This window comes from Poecilia reticulata, linkage group LG20, assembly GCF_000633615.1.
Source record: "Poecilia reticulata strain Guanapo linkage group LG20, Guppy_female_1.0+MT, whole genome shotgun sequence".
NCBI lineage: Eukaryota > Metazoa > Chordata > Actinopteri > Cyprinodontiformes > Poeciliidae > Poecilia > Poecilia reticulata.
The window spans coordinates 8,463,517-8,479,855 of NC_024350.1; the positions used below are offsets into that span (position 1 = coordinate 8,463,517).

At 39.3% G+C, this 16,339-nt stretch overlaps 2 protein-coding genes and 1 long non-coding RNA gene across 3 annotated transcripts in view; 1 reads left to right on the forward strand and 2 right to left on the reverse strand.

The window, feature by feature from the left end:
* Positions 1–10,609, forward strand: part of LOC103482400 (phospholipid phosphatase-related protein type 5) — a 124,940-nt gene extending 114,331 nt beyond the window's left edge. Inside the window, exons 12-14 of the mRNA XM_017301829.1 lie at positions 9,122–9,217; positions 10,309–10,452; positions 10,599–10,609. The gene's annotated coding sequence lies outside the window, so the exon portion shown is untranslated. The remainder of the gene's footprint in view (positions 1–9,121; positions 9,218–10,308; positions 10,453–10,598) is intronic.
* The window catches only part of snx7 (sorting nexin 7), a 49,629-nt gene continuing 37,527 nt past the window's right edge, over positions 4,238–16,339 (reverse strand). Inside the window, exons 7-8 of the mRNA XM_008438530.2 lie at positions 15,117–15,203; positions 4,238–4,513 (exon numbers count right to left, since the gene is read on the reverse strand). Coding sequence (XP_008436752.1) covers positions 4,253–4,513; positions 15,117–15,203 — 348 coding nt within the window. The 3' untranslated portion in view covers positions 4,238–4,252. The remainder of the gene's footprint in view (positions 4,514–15,116; positions 15,204–16,339) is intronic.
* LOC103482401 (uncharacterized) lies at positions 10,855–11,854 on the reverse strand. Its single transcript, XR_536460.2, has 2 exons — positions 11,680–11,854; positions 10,855–11,515 (listed from the first exon to the last, which is right to left on the reverse strand). It is a non-coding gene; the product is annotated as an uncharacterized LOC103482401 (long non-coding RNA).

The window sequence follows — 16,339 nt, forward strand, 5'->3', positions numbered from 1 at the left end:
GGCCCCCTGTCCCCCCTATTCCAGCGCCTATGCCTGTAGACCCACCAAAACCTGGACATCCACTTAGTCTGACAAGAGAGAAGCAGCCAAGAGGCCCATGGTGACTCTGGAGGAGCTGCAGAGATCGTTCACTTCACAAATCCGGCCTTTATAAAAGAGTGGCAAAAAAAGGCACTGCTGAAATAAAGGCTAAAGAAGTCCACATTTCTGATTTCTGATTGAGACAAGCTATGAAAGAGACATGAGGGGGAGGGCACATTGGTCAGATGGCAGTCAACATGAACTTTTAGACCTACAAGCAAAACACTAGTCAAACAGAGTGATGGCAGTATCATGCTGGAGAAGCAAAAAGCTCAAGCAGTTTTTCAGAGATGAAAAAGCAAACAGATTAAGATGTTGATGCTGAACACTCGTAGAGATGTACAAAATATAAAAAATAATGTATCATCTTCTTTTCACTTTAAAATTCTGTACGATTTTATATTGGCCTGTCCCATAAAACCACGATAAAATGCCTTGATGTTTGAGGTGGGAACATGAAAAAATTTGAAGAGGTTTAAGGGATCAGAGCATCTGCTTGTTACTGGAACACAAAGAAAAATGGAGCAGAGATGAGCTTTAAGAAATTCTTCCAGATCTAATGAGGTAAAACGGGACATGCAGGAGAATTTTCTTCAAAAATCATGGAGGAAACAACAAAGCAATGTGGTTGGGTCAACTAAGTCCTCACTGGGAGCAGATGTCCAAGTATGTTAGCAACTCTGTCACTCAGCAGTGTGATGAGGGATTTAACCGCCAACTACATTTCACAGCTGAAGCCATGACGGGCTGATTTTGAAGTGCTAGAATAAATTCAAAAACTGTAAAACAAAAAACAAACAAAAAAAACCCCTCCAACATATCAGTTCCACAGTCTTTGTTAAACAAATACATTTCTCTAATATTTTCTCAAGTCATTTTTGGCAACTAAGTTTCAGCCCATGCAGACAAAATGCGTACTAAAAGAGGAGGAATTTGGAGCCACTCTTTATAGGAGAATTGCTGGAAAGGCCTGTTCAATGTTTCACCCTACAACCTCTCAATCACATTTAAGTCCAGAGTTTGATTAGACCACTCCAAAATCTTCAATTTAGTTTTTATGAGCCATTCAGGGATAGACTTGCAGGTTCTCAGTGTTGTTCTTTGTAACCCTTTCCAGACTGATGGATGTCAGAGACTTTCTTTTTCATGTGATATTCTACAGATTGGGGATTGACACGCTGGTTTCTGAGATCTTTTAGTCCAGGGGTGCCCAAACGTTTTCCTGTGAGGGCCACATAACTTTTCTCTTCTCTGGTGGGGGGCCGGAGTCAGTTTGTAACCGAAAAAGTGTGACAATTGCAGAAGTGCCTAAATGTAAAAATGTATTGTTTTCCAGAAAGCACAATCAAATAACCCTCTCCGGGTTCTTCACAGAAAAAATCCACGAAATAACACTATTTATGACGTATTTTCTGGACTATAAGCCTCAGATATCTCTGCTGATTCAGGTTTTCCACGGCGATGCAGCAGCATCAGAGAGGGGCGGACACCCAACATTTGAGTCATAACAGGTCAATTGAATATTACATTCATTACGGTAGAAAAAGTTGCCAAGTTTAGATTTAACTGAACTGATTACGGTAGTTTCCGAACGGTAACTGTAGCAGTAAAAGTACTGATCCTTTGTGTTGTTACTAGCATGTGCTAAACGAAAATGGGTGCTTTCTTCTTCCTCTTTAGATTTCAACGGCATCTTGCATCCATTATTGTTGCACTACTGCCACCTACTGGATCCTAATATCTATACCTCAAATTCTCATAATGATCCCAGTATTATTTAAAAAAACGAAAAATCTTTTTTCCCCTCAATGCTATAACTGAACAACATTCTCAAATTTCAATTCCCTATTAAAACCCAATTCCGTTTTAATGGGTGCTTTCTTTTTTTTATTTCCAATTTTGACTTCCAATGATTCACTTCCTGCTAAAGAGCCCCCTGGTGGTTGAAGAAAAATCCACATATAAGCCACACCGGGCTATAAACTGCATGGTTCCAAGCTTAGGAAGAAAGTAGCGGCTTATAGTCCGGAAAATACGGCATATGAAAAAAAATCTAAATGCTCTCTGGTATTGTTCAGGGGGCCGGACCAAATGTGGAGGCGGGCCAGATCTGGCATGCGGGCCGGAGTTTGGGGACCACTGTGTTAGTCCATTTCATGCAGTCAGGAAGGTACAGTTGAAGGGACTCTTTGATTCTTGATCTTGACATGGAGAGCCTGGGTGGTTTGGATATATGAAATCATCATTTGAAAACAGATTTTTGGATTTACTCATGTTATCTTTGATGGTTATCAATATTTGTTTGACAAGCAGAAACACTGAAGTTTTTTTTTTCACTCACTCCAACATTCTGAACCCTTTTCTCTGTGGTTCTTATGTTGCCTCCTTACCTAGACGGAATTAAAAACCCTTCCAGATACCAGTCTCTTAATAGATACTTCACGGTCATATCTCTCAGGTCCACAACATTAAATCATTCACAGACCACACATTAAAGTTATATTTTGACAGTGAGAGGCAGACTATCAAAAAGTAAATCTAGAAAATTAAGTAACATTTAAATAAAAATAATTTTATTTCCTCCACTGTATATTTATTTACATGTTTACCGACTGTAAAACAGTAAACCTGTGGTTTTTACAGCAGTGCTGCAGGAACACACGGCAGATGAATGGCTCCAGAGTTACTTAAAGGTTTTCTTACTCTGCTTTGGTCTCTGCTCCTTTCTGACTGGCCAGCTGCATGCAAGATATTCACTGGTCATTACTCAAAGTCTTTTCGGTGAAGTCATATTTTGATTTTCCTATTCAGTCAGCACAAACAATATTTCAGGTTATTATTCTGCTGCTTAAGTTCTTGACCAAGCTTCACCCAAGTGCTTCCTTTATGCCTTGATTAGTTGACCCTTCACTTGTGATCATGGAGTTGTCCTCTCTACTCATTATCTCTTTCTGAAGAGGTCCAGGTGACTCAGTGCTTCTCAATTCCAGTCCTCAGGCCCCCCTGCTCTGCATGTTTTAGATGTGCCTCTATTCCAGAACAGCTGATTCAGATGATTGCATGACCATCAAGTACTGCAGAAACCTGTTAATCACCCACAGATTCAATCCATATGTGTAGCAGAAGGGGAACACCTAAAAGATGCAGGGCAGGGGGGCCTGAGGACCGGAATTGAGAAACACTTCATTAGCTGTTGAACAACAAGGCAGAGTGTAATCCATGTAAAATAAAGAAGTGGAACTAAGTGGTAAATCCAAAGGTGGGATTAGAGATTGGGCTTTAGTTCCAACCTTCCCCCATCCTTCTAAGTGCCATCACTTAACTCCGTTAAACACACTAGAACTAATGAAGAACTTCAACGTGGTGTCTTTATGGATATTAGAATTTTAAAGGGTGAGATAAGAACAAAAGCAAGCTATTGCTGCTGATGTTTGGAATATTGAAGGTATTAATAAAATGTGTTTTTGAACTGCTGAACTCTTCCTAATGACAGCTGGAATCAAGCCTGTCATTCAGGTCTGAAACCTTGTAGATATAAATTTTCATAAAAAGTACATACTACAGTCCTCTACCTTAGCTTTCACTTAGCAATATTTTATCTTTCAAAGGATTTCTCTGGAAAGGAAAACATCTTTAACTCAGATGCTCAGAGTGACAGTCACCTCAGATCACATTTAGTGTTTTTTTTTAGCAGAGAGGAAGTGAACCTGAGGGGGAAGCATTAAAGTGAGCTGCTGCCCTCTGCTGGCAGTTTTTGTCACTGAAAACATAGCAAGAAATGATCAGTACTGCATCTAATTTATTGCTGTATATTTTGCATGCTGTACTGTTGACTGCTGTGTCTGGCATACTGTTTAGTTCCTCCCTGTCCGATCGGGGAATAGGTGTTGCCAAATTCACATACGCACGCCCACACACATGCACACCTACACACGCACTCACAATGTATCCAACACACACACGCAAACAGCTGAAGATCATACAAACACAACCCTGGACTATATTTTTCTTTTACTCCGCCATTTCAAATCTTTTCTCAGCAGCAGACTACTTCCAGGAGAAATGCCTGTTTACCTAGAGAAGATGAATGCTAAACAAACAGCTTGTTTTACCAATCAACATGTGCACATGATTTTAACAATTACTTCCTTTAAAAACCACTGATTCTTCTTCAACACCTCTGAGGTAACAGAGCTGCTCTAAAGAACCAGCTAGTCAAAGTTCTTGAGGTCTGAAGACAAACGGCATAAAGCGATGAAGGGCAGTAAGTCAAACTCACCTTCTCATAATAATCGACGTTCTTGGCAGCGGTGGAGATGAAAGCAGATTTGAGGTCAGCTCTCATGCTGGTCCTCCAGCGGGACCAGTCTCCCCGTAAAGCATTGTTGGCCTGTTCCACTCGGTCTGCCAGGTCATCCACCTCCTCCTGCAGCTGCCACACACAGAAAAACCTCATCACTGATGAGTTTGAGGAACCAAAGCTGAATCTGGATTACACTAATCAGCCCGAGAGTTCAGAGAAATCTGGTACTTCACACTGATCTGGTACACTTTAAACCAGGGGTCCCCAAACTTTTCCTGTGAGGGCCACATAACTTTTCCCTTCTCTGGTGGGGAGCCGGAGTCAGTTTGTAGCAGAAGAAGTGTGACAACTGCAGGAGTGCCTAAATGTAAAAATGTATTATTTTCCAGAAAGCACAATCAAATAGCCCTCTCTGGGTTCTTCACAGAAAAAAATCCAGGAAATAACACAATTTATTAAATAAATACCATATTTTCCGGACTATAAGCCGCACCGGGCTATAAGCTGCAGATATCTCTGTAGGCTATAAGCTGCATCATTATGAATGCAGCAGCAGCACAGGGGGGCAGACACCCAACATTTGAGTCATAACAGCTCAATTGAATATCACATTTAGGGTTGAAAAAGAAAAAGTTGCCAAGTTTAGATTTAACTGAACTGATTACAGAAGTTTCCGAACGGTAACTGTAACAGTAAAAGTGCTGATCCTACGTGTCTGCTACTAGCATGTGCTAAATGAAAATGGGCCATTTCTTCTTCCTCTTTAGAATTCAACAGCAGCTTGCATCCATTATTGTTGCATTACTGCCATCTATTAGATCCTAATATCTATACCTCAAATTCTCATAATGATCCCAGTATTATTTTAAAAAAATGAAAAATCTTCTTTTTCCCCTCAATGCTATTTAACTGATAAACTACATTCTCAAATTTCAATTCCCTATTAAAACCTAATTTCGTTTTATTGGGCGCTTTCTTCTTTTATTTCTAATTTTGACTTCCAATGATTCACTTCCTGCTAAAGAGCCCCCTGGTGGTTGAAGAAAAATCCACATATAAGCCGCAAGGTTCAAAGTTTAGTAAAAAAGTAGCGGCTTATAGTCCGGAAAATACGGTATATGAAAAAAAATCTAAATGCTCTTTGGTATTGTTCAGGAGGCCGGACCAAATGTGGAGGCGGGCCGGATCCGGCCCGCGGGCCGTAGTTTGGGGACCACTGCTTTAAACGGACCAAAGTTGGTTTCCCCCAGGGGTGAAAACACTCAAGTGAATCCCAGTGCAGACCAAATACCCGGACCCACTTCTTGAGGTGGACTTGGCCAACTTCTAAACCAACTCTTGTGCATTTCACCTTTGGTGACAACGGACCTTACCAACGGACCTTACCAAGCTCCGCCCAGAAACGCGCGATGCCTCCAAGATTGTGCGCGTCACAGCTAAATGCTATACTCTGCAGAGAGTCAGTCGAAATGAAATTACACATAGAAACTAAGCACCGCGAGGCTTTGTTTGTGAGACATGCAGTCACGTGAGACTTTTGAGGGGCGTTTCTGGGCGGAGTTTGGTAAGGTCTGTGAAAATACAGACCGGCCTTGATCCAAACCAACTACAGGAAATATACATCTTTTTGTACTTCATGAGGCAAATTTGCATTCCATTAGGATGAAGATGAGTCCTTCAGTGTTGCTACCATTGCCACTGCATTTACTGGTTGGACTGAACTTATACCCGACATTCTTTTGCTGTTCATTCAGCTGCAGCAGCATTTACAGACACCATTCAGGGTTTCCCCCAGAAATTTTGCTAAGTGGTTGGGGTGACAAGTCAGTCCAGCATGTTTTTGTATAAAAAGATGTTAAGTTAACAGGACATGTAAAAATATTACTGGGTAATTATATGTTCTGGTAAAACATCACTAGTGAAATGCTATTTAAACCCACATCTAGTCTTTAATACAACAAATCAAAAAATACAATTAAAATGAATATCAATTATTTGCACTTCTGTTTAATCCAAATTAAGTCAGCAGCTTCTGATATGCCCCTGAAGCCTTTATGGGGTTGCAGGGGTCCCATAAAGGCTAATATTTTAACACAGACCACAGATATGTAAATGTAACATTTGTTTATTTAGATTATCAATGCTGCTAAATTTGATTTAATGGTTTCAGCATACATAAATTAAAATATTTTAAATTGTTGGCAAGTTTACTTTGTAAAAGTTCAAAGAACAATATTCATAATTAGATTGTTTTGTTACCACAGCAGCAATCTGATGCTGCCAGTTTAATCTTTGAGTTTGAGCTCTAGTGCCCTTTTTCCACCGCCTCGGCTCGCTTTCAGAGCGTTTCCACCGGCTTTTTTTCGGGACTGCCAATCATCGAACAGCAGCGAAGCTTGCGTCACCCACAAAAGCAGGGCTGGTGTTCTGACTATCTGTCATACCTGTAAATCCAGCATACATTATGGTAATGCGCATGCGCACATCAATGTTATGTCACATACTGCTTACTCAGCAGATTTCTTATAAATCCTTTGTTGGGGTTTTTATAATTAGCTCAAGACTTATAAAGAACCAGACACAAGACCAATGAGGTTTTTATGACTTCCTTTGCAAAGGGAGAGAACCACAACCTCAACCCGCTCAGGATCAAAGATTGGTGAGCTCTGCTCAACTCTGCTTGGAATTGGCTTTTATTTTGATGACCTTCTTCAGTAGAATAATGCTGAGATAACAAAACAGATGGACCCCTTGAGTAGGAAATTACATTATAGATAAAGAAAGAACCTTAAGAATGACTGGTCAGAGGTAACTGAACACATGTAGATAAAACACTCAAATAAAATGATAAAACAATGATTAGTTACAATGATTAGTTTTACCCAACATCCTTCATACCTGTAGAAGTTTCATTTTGTGTGTTTTATTTCTCAGACGTTTACGGTAAATTGTATTTAATTAAGCTGCTATGTTACTCAAACATTAACATAAATGACTTTTGCTGTTTAAAATATTGTTACCATACTGTAAACAAGACTTTAGTCCCGTTTAGTCACTATTACTACAGTACAAATACTGTTTGACTACAAATTTGGTCTCCCGCGGGATATTTTGTCCCTATAGCTAATCTACCTTTGTAATATTTTAATACTCCTTTAGAAAACTGCATGGAATATGTCCTAAAAAAAGCACATGAATAACGCTGGATGCTGACCGAAGCTGTGTTAGGCAACAAGCAGAACAACACCCCTTTCTGGACACTGCATGGAAATAACTAGATTTTTCTTATTATTTTTATGTAGCATAAACTACTGAGAAATAAAACACACAAAATGAAACTTCTAAAGGTATGACAGATTTATAAGAAACGTAATATTGATGTGCACATGCGCACAGGGTTGCAACTACATATTCAGGTGGATGCGAACACATAAATCAGCTCCCCACCCGAAGGAAATTACGTGAAAGTGAGGGAGTACAAGCGCTACATTTCTCAGGTGGATGATGCGTACACAACATACGCTCGCTCTACTCCCCCGACATGAAGGTACGTGAAAGGTAAAACTCGCTACATTTAGCCCGTTATGGGCGTGAGGTGAAGGAGCGTAAGGGCGCTCATGTGGTTGCGAACATATCAGCAGCGCGCCGCCCCTCGAGACGGGGTTTAGACGCCCCCTCTGGTGCAGCGCCCTTATGCGTTGCATGTGCTGAATGCCCACTTTTTGCGCCACTGCATGCGCATTACTACAAGGTATGCTGGATTTACAAGGTATGACAGATAGTCAGAACACCTTACCCCCATGGCCGGCCCTGTAGGGCAGGTGAGAAGAAAAACGAAGGCACAACGTTTCAAACTCGCTGCAACTCGAAAGTGATGGAAAATACAAATAAGCGATGAACAAAGATGTTGGCTTCTCTTTGCATCAGATTTCAATAATCAGCGGCAGCTCGATGGAGCCGTGAGGAATGAGTCATTTTTGTCAATGTAGCGGAGAGAATGGAAAGCCTCGTTAGCCACTTCGGAGCCCGATAGCGGCTAACGAAGCAGCTAAGATGCAGCTAACGCCGCTGCTGCTCTCCGGCAGCCAGGTGAGCAGTTTGTAGATATATCTGTCTGGTTTTTACTTTATTTAAGGTTGCCTACATACAGTCATGAAAGACATTTGAAACAAGAAGTCTGCTGTATTTTTATTGCTCAAACACAACATCTTCTGAAGATACTCAGTTACACATCCCTCAGTTATAAATGATTGTCAATATTGTACAGGATGTAGCCCTTCTTTTGTTTATGTTTAATCTTTGCGTGAATCTACGTACTTTGATTGTTTCTCATTTTGCTGTTGTTGCACCGGAGTTTCCCCCGTTGTGAGATGATAAAATATGTTATATGATATTCTATTATTGTAAAATGGCTAGATATCAGTTTTATAATTAAATGGTTATGAACTATTAATTGTAGAGGACATAAAAATGAACAATAAACCTGAAGAAAAAGACAGTGGTATTTATCCATGGCTGTATGTCTGCATAGCTCTAAAACTTACAAGTAATTACGTTTTGTCTTTTATTTACACCACTATTCCAGTTATTTATAATCGTTTATGTCTGGATGGTAAAAAAAAGTGTTTGTATAAAGTAACTTGTCTGTTTTAAATCATTCCTTTGTAACTTCCACATCAATAATTGCTATTTATCTACATTTATGTGCTATAAGCTAAAACATCTGATTATTTGCAGGGAACAGAAGAACATGGCTAATATAGTGAACGATGAGAACCATCAGAACTGGATCTCCTTCAGGAGGAAGCAGCTACCAGCAGAGATGGCACCCAGGTGAAATAAAGTATACTTTAGTATATTTCAAACATACTTGAATTTGTGAAAGTACACTTTAAGTATACTAAGTATTAAGTGTACTACCTACAAGTATATCTGAAGTGTACTAAAAGTATACTTGTACCAATTTCAAAATTAGAACTTTAAACACACTTAAACATCATTAATTGTACCAAAATAAAATTTTAATATATTAAATAAAAGTATACTTTATACAAAAGTATACTTTTATATACTTTTGCCCAAGTGTAAAATATATATTTGCCCAAGTGTAAATATACACTTTCTCAAGTATATTTAAAATATATTTTATGTATATTTTAAAATATATGCTCAAAATAGAATTTTTTTAAATTTACTTAACACTACTTTAGATTATTAATTTCAGTATGTTTTAAATTACATGTCAGTGTAAATTTTAGGCTAATAAAGTATACCTATTTTAATTTTCTTTATTTAACCAGGTGAACCCCATTGAGATCCAGATCTCATTTTCAAGAGGGACCTGGGCAGAAGTCTGCAACACGCAGCAACCTGATTACAAAATAAAACATTGATACATATGCAAAAGTATGTCTTTTAGGCACCTTTAAAGTGTGTTTAATGTAATATGTAGGCATACTTTTTAAGTACCTAAAAAGTATGAATTTTTAAGTCCCCTAATAATCTTTTACTATTTATTAAAATTGCATACAATAAAAATAATGATAATCATGATGTAATTTTTAAGAAAGTACCCAATCCATTTTCAAGTGTTGAAAATGGATTGGTAAGTTTGCTAGCTAGTGGTAAGTTTGCTTATTAATTATCTTCATTTAATTATAAACAGTGCAGTAAAGATATATAACTTACATTGGTTTCATAAATAATTATTTTATCAATTTTATTTTGACTTGTATGATTATTATTGTAACAATCATTCAGCTTCATGTTATAACTGCATGGAGGCTGTTTGTTGCGACTTATACTTTTATTCATAAACTTAACCTGGTTTTAATTAAGCTCCAAAAGACAGAGAGACTTTGATATTGTGTGGTTGTTCTCATAACTCGTTCATCAATGATTTTATCTTCAACATATGTTTGCAGTCTAACTAAGCAAATGAAGATGAAAGAGGAAGCCAGAAAAATTAGGTGTTAGAAAACCTGAAGGCTTTTCTGACTCAGAAGAAGCTCTGGCTCCACCAGATCACCAACCAGCTGTGAGGATGAACCTTCACATTGTCTTCATGAGTAAGTTTGTTTTTGTTTTGCTTTAATGAGGAGCTAAAACTGGTGTGTTATCAACACCAAGTAAACATGATTTGATTTAACGATAACTGGAAATAACTTTTCTCTTTGTTAATCTAACATTTCTCTTTCATACATTTTATTTGTAGTTGGCTTTCAGGGCCCTGTGATGGACTGGTGACCTGTCCACTAACCCTGCCTTTGGTGGGCACCACCAGCCCCCCTCACCACCCTGTAAGGATCAGCGTGTTCAGATCATGGATGGAAAGATTTTAAGGTAGTTTGTCTCCTTAAGTCCACACTTAAAACAGCTTCATRGTTAATACCAACATCAACTGATTCTCTGACATTGCTGACTATTTTTTTCTACTTCTAACATAAATAGGCAAAGAAGAGCTCCATGGAGAGTATTATATAAATATTTAATTGACACTTAACATTGAAGATTACCAATGAAGGTATCCAAACATGAATATATTATACAGCAAACCAAACATTTTGACGTCATCAGGGTTGCTATTAACAAGAACCCAAAATACAAATCATGTTTGTTAATTTCTATTTTATACAACATCGTCCTATTCACTCACTGTTTATCTGTCTTCCTGGAGAATCTTCAATGCAAGAAAGTGAGAAAATGTGTCCAAAATCTGTAACCTTAATTAGTGATAAACAAGACTGAGTTTAAACTTTAAAGTGACCAAATGTGAAAACATGGAAGGTTTGATTAAAAGTAGAACCAGTCATATTAGAAGGAATAAAGCTTTATTTGTTCTCAGTATAACTTGAACATCAGATGAATCATATTTAAACGTATTGAGAAGTTAAAAACAACAGATTGTGAATGCACTTCAACTCTGTAAGAACATCAGACACATTTTTTAAAATTAGAAATGTTTCATCAGCACACTGAGCTCATGAGATCCCTGCTCCAGAAAGGTGAAGGTCTGGACATCCTGAAGGTAAACACCGACTGGCAGGAAGACGAACACTGATGAGACATCCTACAACTCAGAGGCTGAAGGAAGAACCTCACTGATGGTCTGCAGCGGCATTTTGCCAACATCTGAAAATACATTGGAATATATTATGAATGTGCGGTGCCAACACACCGCACATTCGCATATTGATTATAAGGTTTTACATCACACATCATATTGTATTGCCGCATATTCGGCACTGTATTACAAGTTTTATAGTAGTTTAATACAAAAATCATCATTAGCTCACCTGCACCGTTTAAGCCACCTGCTTTCCTCAGGTGGGAAGGACAGCAGAGATCAGCTGTCCTCCTGGCCACATCGCAGCATTCCTCCCACCGCGCATTTTCTTGAAGTCTCAGAAAAATCACAATCACAGGCTATAAAACAATAGCTCAGCTCTCTCTTCTTCTTTTGTTTCAGAAAAACAAGAACTCGCGTTAGGTCACATAGTAACGAAGCACGGTGCCTTGAGGCGGGGCGCTATACCTCCCCACCACCAGGAGGCGTCACCCTGCTGCAGAGCCGAGACAGCTGGTGGAAACGCGGTCACTCTGAAGTAGAGCCTTTCTGCTGAAGTAGAGCCAGTGGAAAAGGGGTTATATTTGTTCACAAATACAAATTAGTAAACAGCAATTATAACTGATTGCTTTTTAGGCTGGCCAATTAAACTTCTCCCCCTCTCCCAGATTTCACTAAATCCAACACAGAAGCTGTTAGAGGTGATTATGTTTTTAGCAACAAAAGGGGCCCCCAAGTATAATTCTGCTCAATGTCTCATACAGCCATGGACTGGCCCTGCATGATGCGCGCTAAATCCGCAGGACTGCGCAGAGATGTGCAACAGTAGATTTAATTTAATGCTGCTAATGTGGCTTTAGGAGCTCTTCCGTTTCATGTCTGAGTTTTTAATAAGGGGTCACAGAAACTGTTCTGGTTGCTGGAGTTAATGAGACAAGATTTTCAGATATCCACAAGGCTGGGCCTGCATTAACTCTGACTGACAGGTGACTAAAAAGACAACACATTTGATATAGTTTGATGCATCGTGTAACCGGAAAAATAATACTAAAATAATACAAAACCAGCATGATGCATAACTCCGAGGAGAGCGCGAAAGCTCCTCACCAGGCTGAACCTGCATGATGAGGTTAGCGCTGTTTTGATAACCACTAACGCACCGGCCAACCGGGAACACAAACAAACTTTACAGCGTAGACCGACACAGAGCCACTTACTGGGCAGCGTGTTGAGATGTAAATGCCGCACATAATTATTCGTTCACAATTATAAATCATTCTCACCGCTCCCTCAATGCGCACCTCTGAATTCGTGACTACAAGTTATTTCTGTGGGTTTTAAACTCTTACCTTAAGTCCTCCAAAGAAACATAATTCCTCACAGGAAGTTGATGTAAATTATCCATATAGGAGGTGAGCCTGTGTCCAGTTTGAGTGAAAGGAGGTGCGTGCAATATGCGCTGAGGTAAAGTTCGTCAAGCAACCCCAACGCGCGAGGCAACGTGGAGAGGCGTCAACTGTGTTATTGGTCTGCGTGCTGCCGGCTTTCAGTGCATAAACTATAAACCTATCCTTAAGGAATAAATCTTCTCCGCTAGTGAAATGCTCAGAGCAAGAGACGCTTGCAATCCGGCTTACAAAAAAAAAAAAAAGAAGAAAGAAAAGAAATTAAGAGATATTAAAAGAAACATAAAAAAGCAACGAAACAAAGCCTGCTGGGAGAAGGGGGGGCTAGTAAAGCAGGCTTATAAGACATTGGGGGAAACCCTGCGGTTTTGTGGTGTATTGTGGTGCTAAGCTGTTCAGTGATTTATAAACTAACAGTATTGTTACAGCCAGTGTCCTTGTATGTTTTTCTTTTCCTTTTCTGTATATCTGCAGTTTTCCAGCTTCTAATCAAATTGACTCCACTTGAAATTGGATGCAGCCCCGTCTTCCTATGCCACTCCCTGAGGTCTACAGCGATTGGCTCAAAAATTGTTACCTCCACCAATCCCTGATGAGGCCTCCTTCTTTTAAAACCCAAGACTTCCTGGGAGAAGGCGCGGCTGATTCTTTGTTGAGACAGCTTGCCACTTTGTTGGGTATCTGACTGCTGTAAACTCGCCTCGTCTTTTTGCTTGCTTTTGTAAGCTTTGATAGCTTTTGTAACTTAAATCTTGTCCCTGTGGACAAGATTTTTCTTTGCATCTCTGCTAGAGATTTGTAGTTTGTTTTGTTTAATTTTGTTTAACCTGGACTTGAAGTCCATTTTTGTTTGGTTAAGTGCTTTGGTACAACATTGCTTGTTTTGTGTATTTTGTTTTATTTAGTACGTTTTTGGTTGTAAGTCCCTACATTTTTATTAATTAAAATTTTTACCTTTTTATTTTGTCAAACCCAAACAATAAATCTCAAACTGTTAAACCTTTAACAGCCAGGTGTCTTTAATGTTACTTCTCTTTCCCCCTGGCTGAGCTGGGTCGTAACAGTATTTTAAAGTCTATTCTCTCAGTGGAAAGACTTTGTATCTGGGGTGATGTGCTCTATCTTCCTGGTTTTAGAGAGAACTCCAGCAGCAGCATTCTGGATTACCTGATCAGATTTTCTAGACGGACCTGTGAAGACACTGTTGCAGTAATCAATGCGACTAAAGACAAGCGCATGGATGAGTTTCTCTAGATGTTGCCGAGACAGTAGTCCTCTTCTCCTGGAAATGTTCTTCAGGTGATAGAAGACTGACTTTGTAACTGTCTTTATGCGGCTCTGAAGGTACAGGTCAGAATCTATCAACACACTCAGAATGGTACTAAAGTTGTAATAACAGCACAAACATGCACAAAAGAAATGCAGCAAGCAGGACTTCCATGTTTGTTTTTTTCATGTTTGTGTTTTGTCCTGCCCCTGCTGACCATCTGTCCAATAGGAGCAGTGATCATCACTTTTGTGGCTTTGTTTACAAATTACAGTCTGCTTGGAAAAAAAGTCGTTCCAAAGAGAAAAGCCTGAATTCCAGATTCCCCTGATCACAAGATTTTGAACCAGCAAACAACGACTAAGCAGAGAACCTCATTCAGAATGAGGTAAGAAATGAGCTGAACGCTCATCCAATCTATACTGAGATCCTCCAGGGAACAATAACTGAAGGTGTCCAAGTGACATTTCACTTCTTATTACAGTGGATCAGCTGAAGGCCCACACTGGCTTACATGCATTAGGAGCCTGAGGACTGAATTAGAGCTGCACCACTCTCAGCAGCCACACACACCTGTGGGCTGAGGTGTGGGCGGCAGGGTCTCACACTGAACTTCTAATTAAAATCTAGCAGATGGATTTAATGTTCGCTGTCAGAGAGGAGAGACACACCTGCACGTCTACACAAGTACAAGCTGAGCATGCAGACCGGTGGAAACGGCTCAGCTATAGCCTTGGTAGTGACTGTTACTGTGTTACAGCACATCAGCAGCTCCATTTCCTACTGGACAAATGAGTGGCAGCCAGGCTTACTGAGATAATCCTCTGTGGGAGCTCTTGTCCCTCCATAATATGGACCGGGGTTGGTCCAGAGGGGGAGAGCTCACTCCATTTTTTTCTTTATGAAATCTAACTGCAGAGAAGTACAACATAGGAGAGCTATCATGTTGATGTGTGTATGATGAACAGAGAGGGGAATGTAAATCATGCTTACCATTTCTTTGTCAGTTGTTCTTGAGGCCAGGGCCTCATTCTTTGCTTCGAACTCAGCCTGGATGTTGTCTCTCCGTCTCATCACAGCCTGGAAGAAACACAAACATTTATTGGACTTGAATGTTGACCCACAGAAAGCCACCTACTGGCTAGCTAGTGTAAGCAAAGTGTAAGCATTGGAAAATATTTTGAAACCCAAGTCAGCTCAAATTTATTTATCAAGCACACTTCAAACTGGAGTAAATAACTTTTACAAAAATGATTTTTTTTTTTTTTTTACCCAAGTATCTTTATTGGAATTTTACAGTTAAGACAAACCGTTTGAACATTTAACAAAGAATGCCAGTAATAATAGAAGTTTGATTCAAGTCATTATGAAATACACAACACAAAACAAGAACAACAAAATGTCTCTCACATTCTTAGTTCCAATGTAACCCATCGCATAATCTACACCTCATCCATATACTGAGATATTTACTTCAGCAGTGTATGTCCTCCAATAGAATTGTCTTTGAGAACTGCAGTGAACATAATCTTCAGTCATTTGCGCCGTCCTCCAAGAAGTTCAGATGTTGGACATACCTAATAAAGGGATTCCATATGAATTCAAACAGATTCTGTTTACCCTTTAATACATATGTAATCTTTTCCAGAGGGAGGGTGGATGTCATCTGCTGCAACCACAGGTTTATAGTCGGTCTATGGGTCTTCCCCCAGAAAAGTGATATACATCTTTTTGCATTGAGCAGACCTAAGTTTATAAAAGTTTGTTCGTTTTTAGTATAATTATGTTTTTTTGGGCATTGTCCAAACACAAACAGCTTCGGATCCATAATTATTTGTTTGGAAATAATTTTCTCAATTGCATCTTTTACCTCTTTCCAAAACAATATAATACTCCTACAGTACCACACACAATGAATCCAAGTTCCTCTATCCCCTGTACACTTTGGACATACATCAGATATTTCCCTATTATATCTGTTGAGGTCCACTGGTGTTATATCAACCCGCATTAACCATTTGAATTGGATCATTTTAAGCGCAGTGTTCATAGAGCTGGTATGGGCCAGTTTGTATGCTGTTTGCCACTCTTCCTCAGATAACTCTAACTGTAAATCGTCCTTCCAAGCTTTAAGTCTGTCATGAGATCCCTCAGATATATGCAACATCAGTGAGTGATAGAACTCTGATATAATACCTGCCTTTAAACTATCCCTT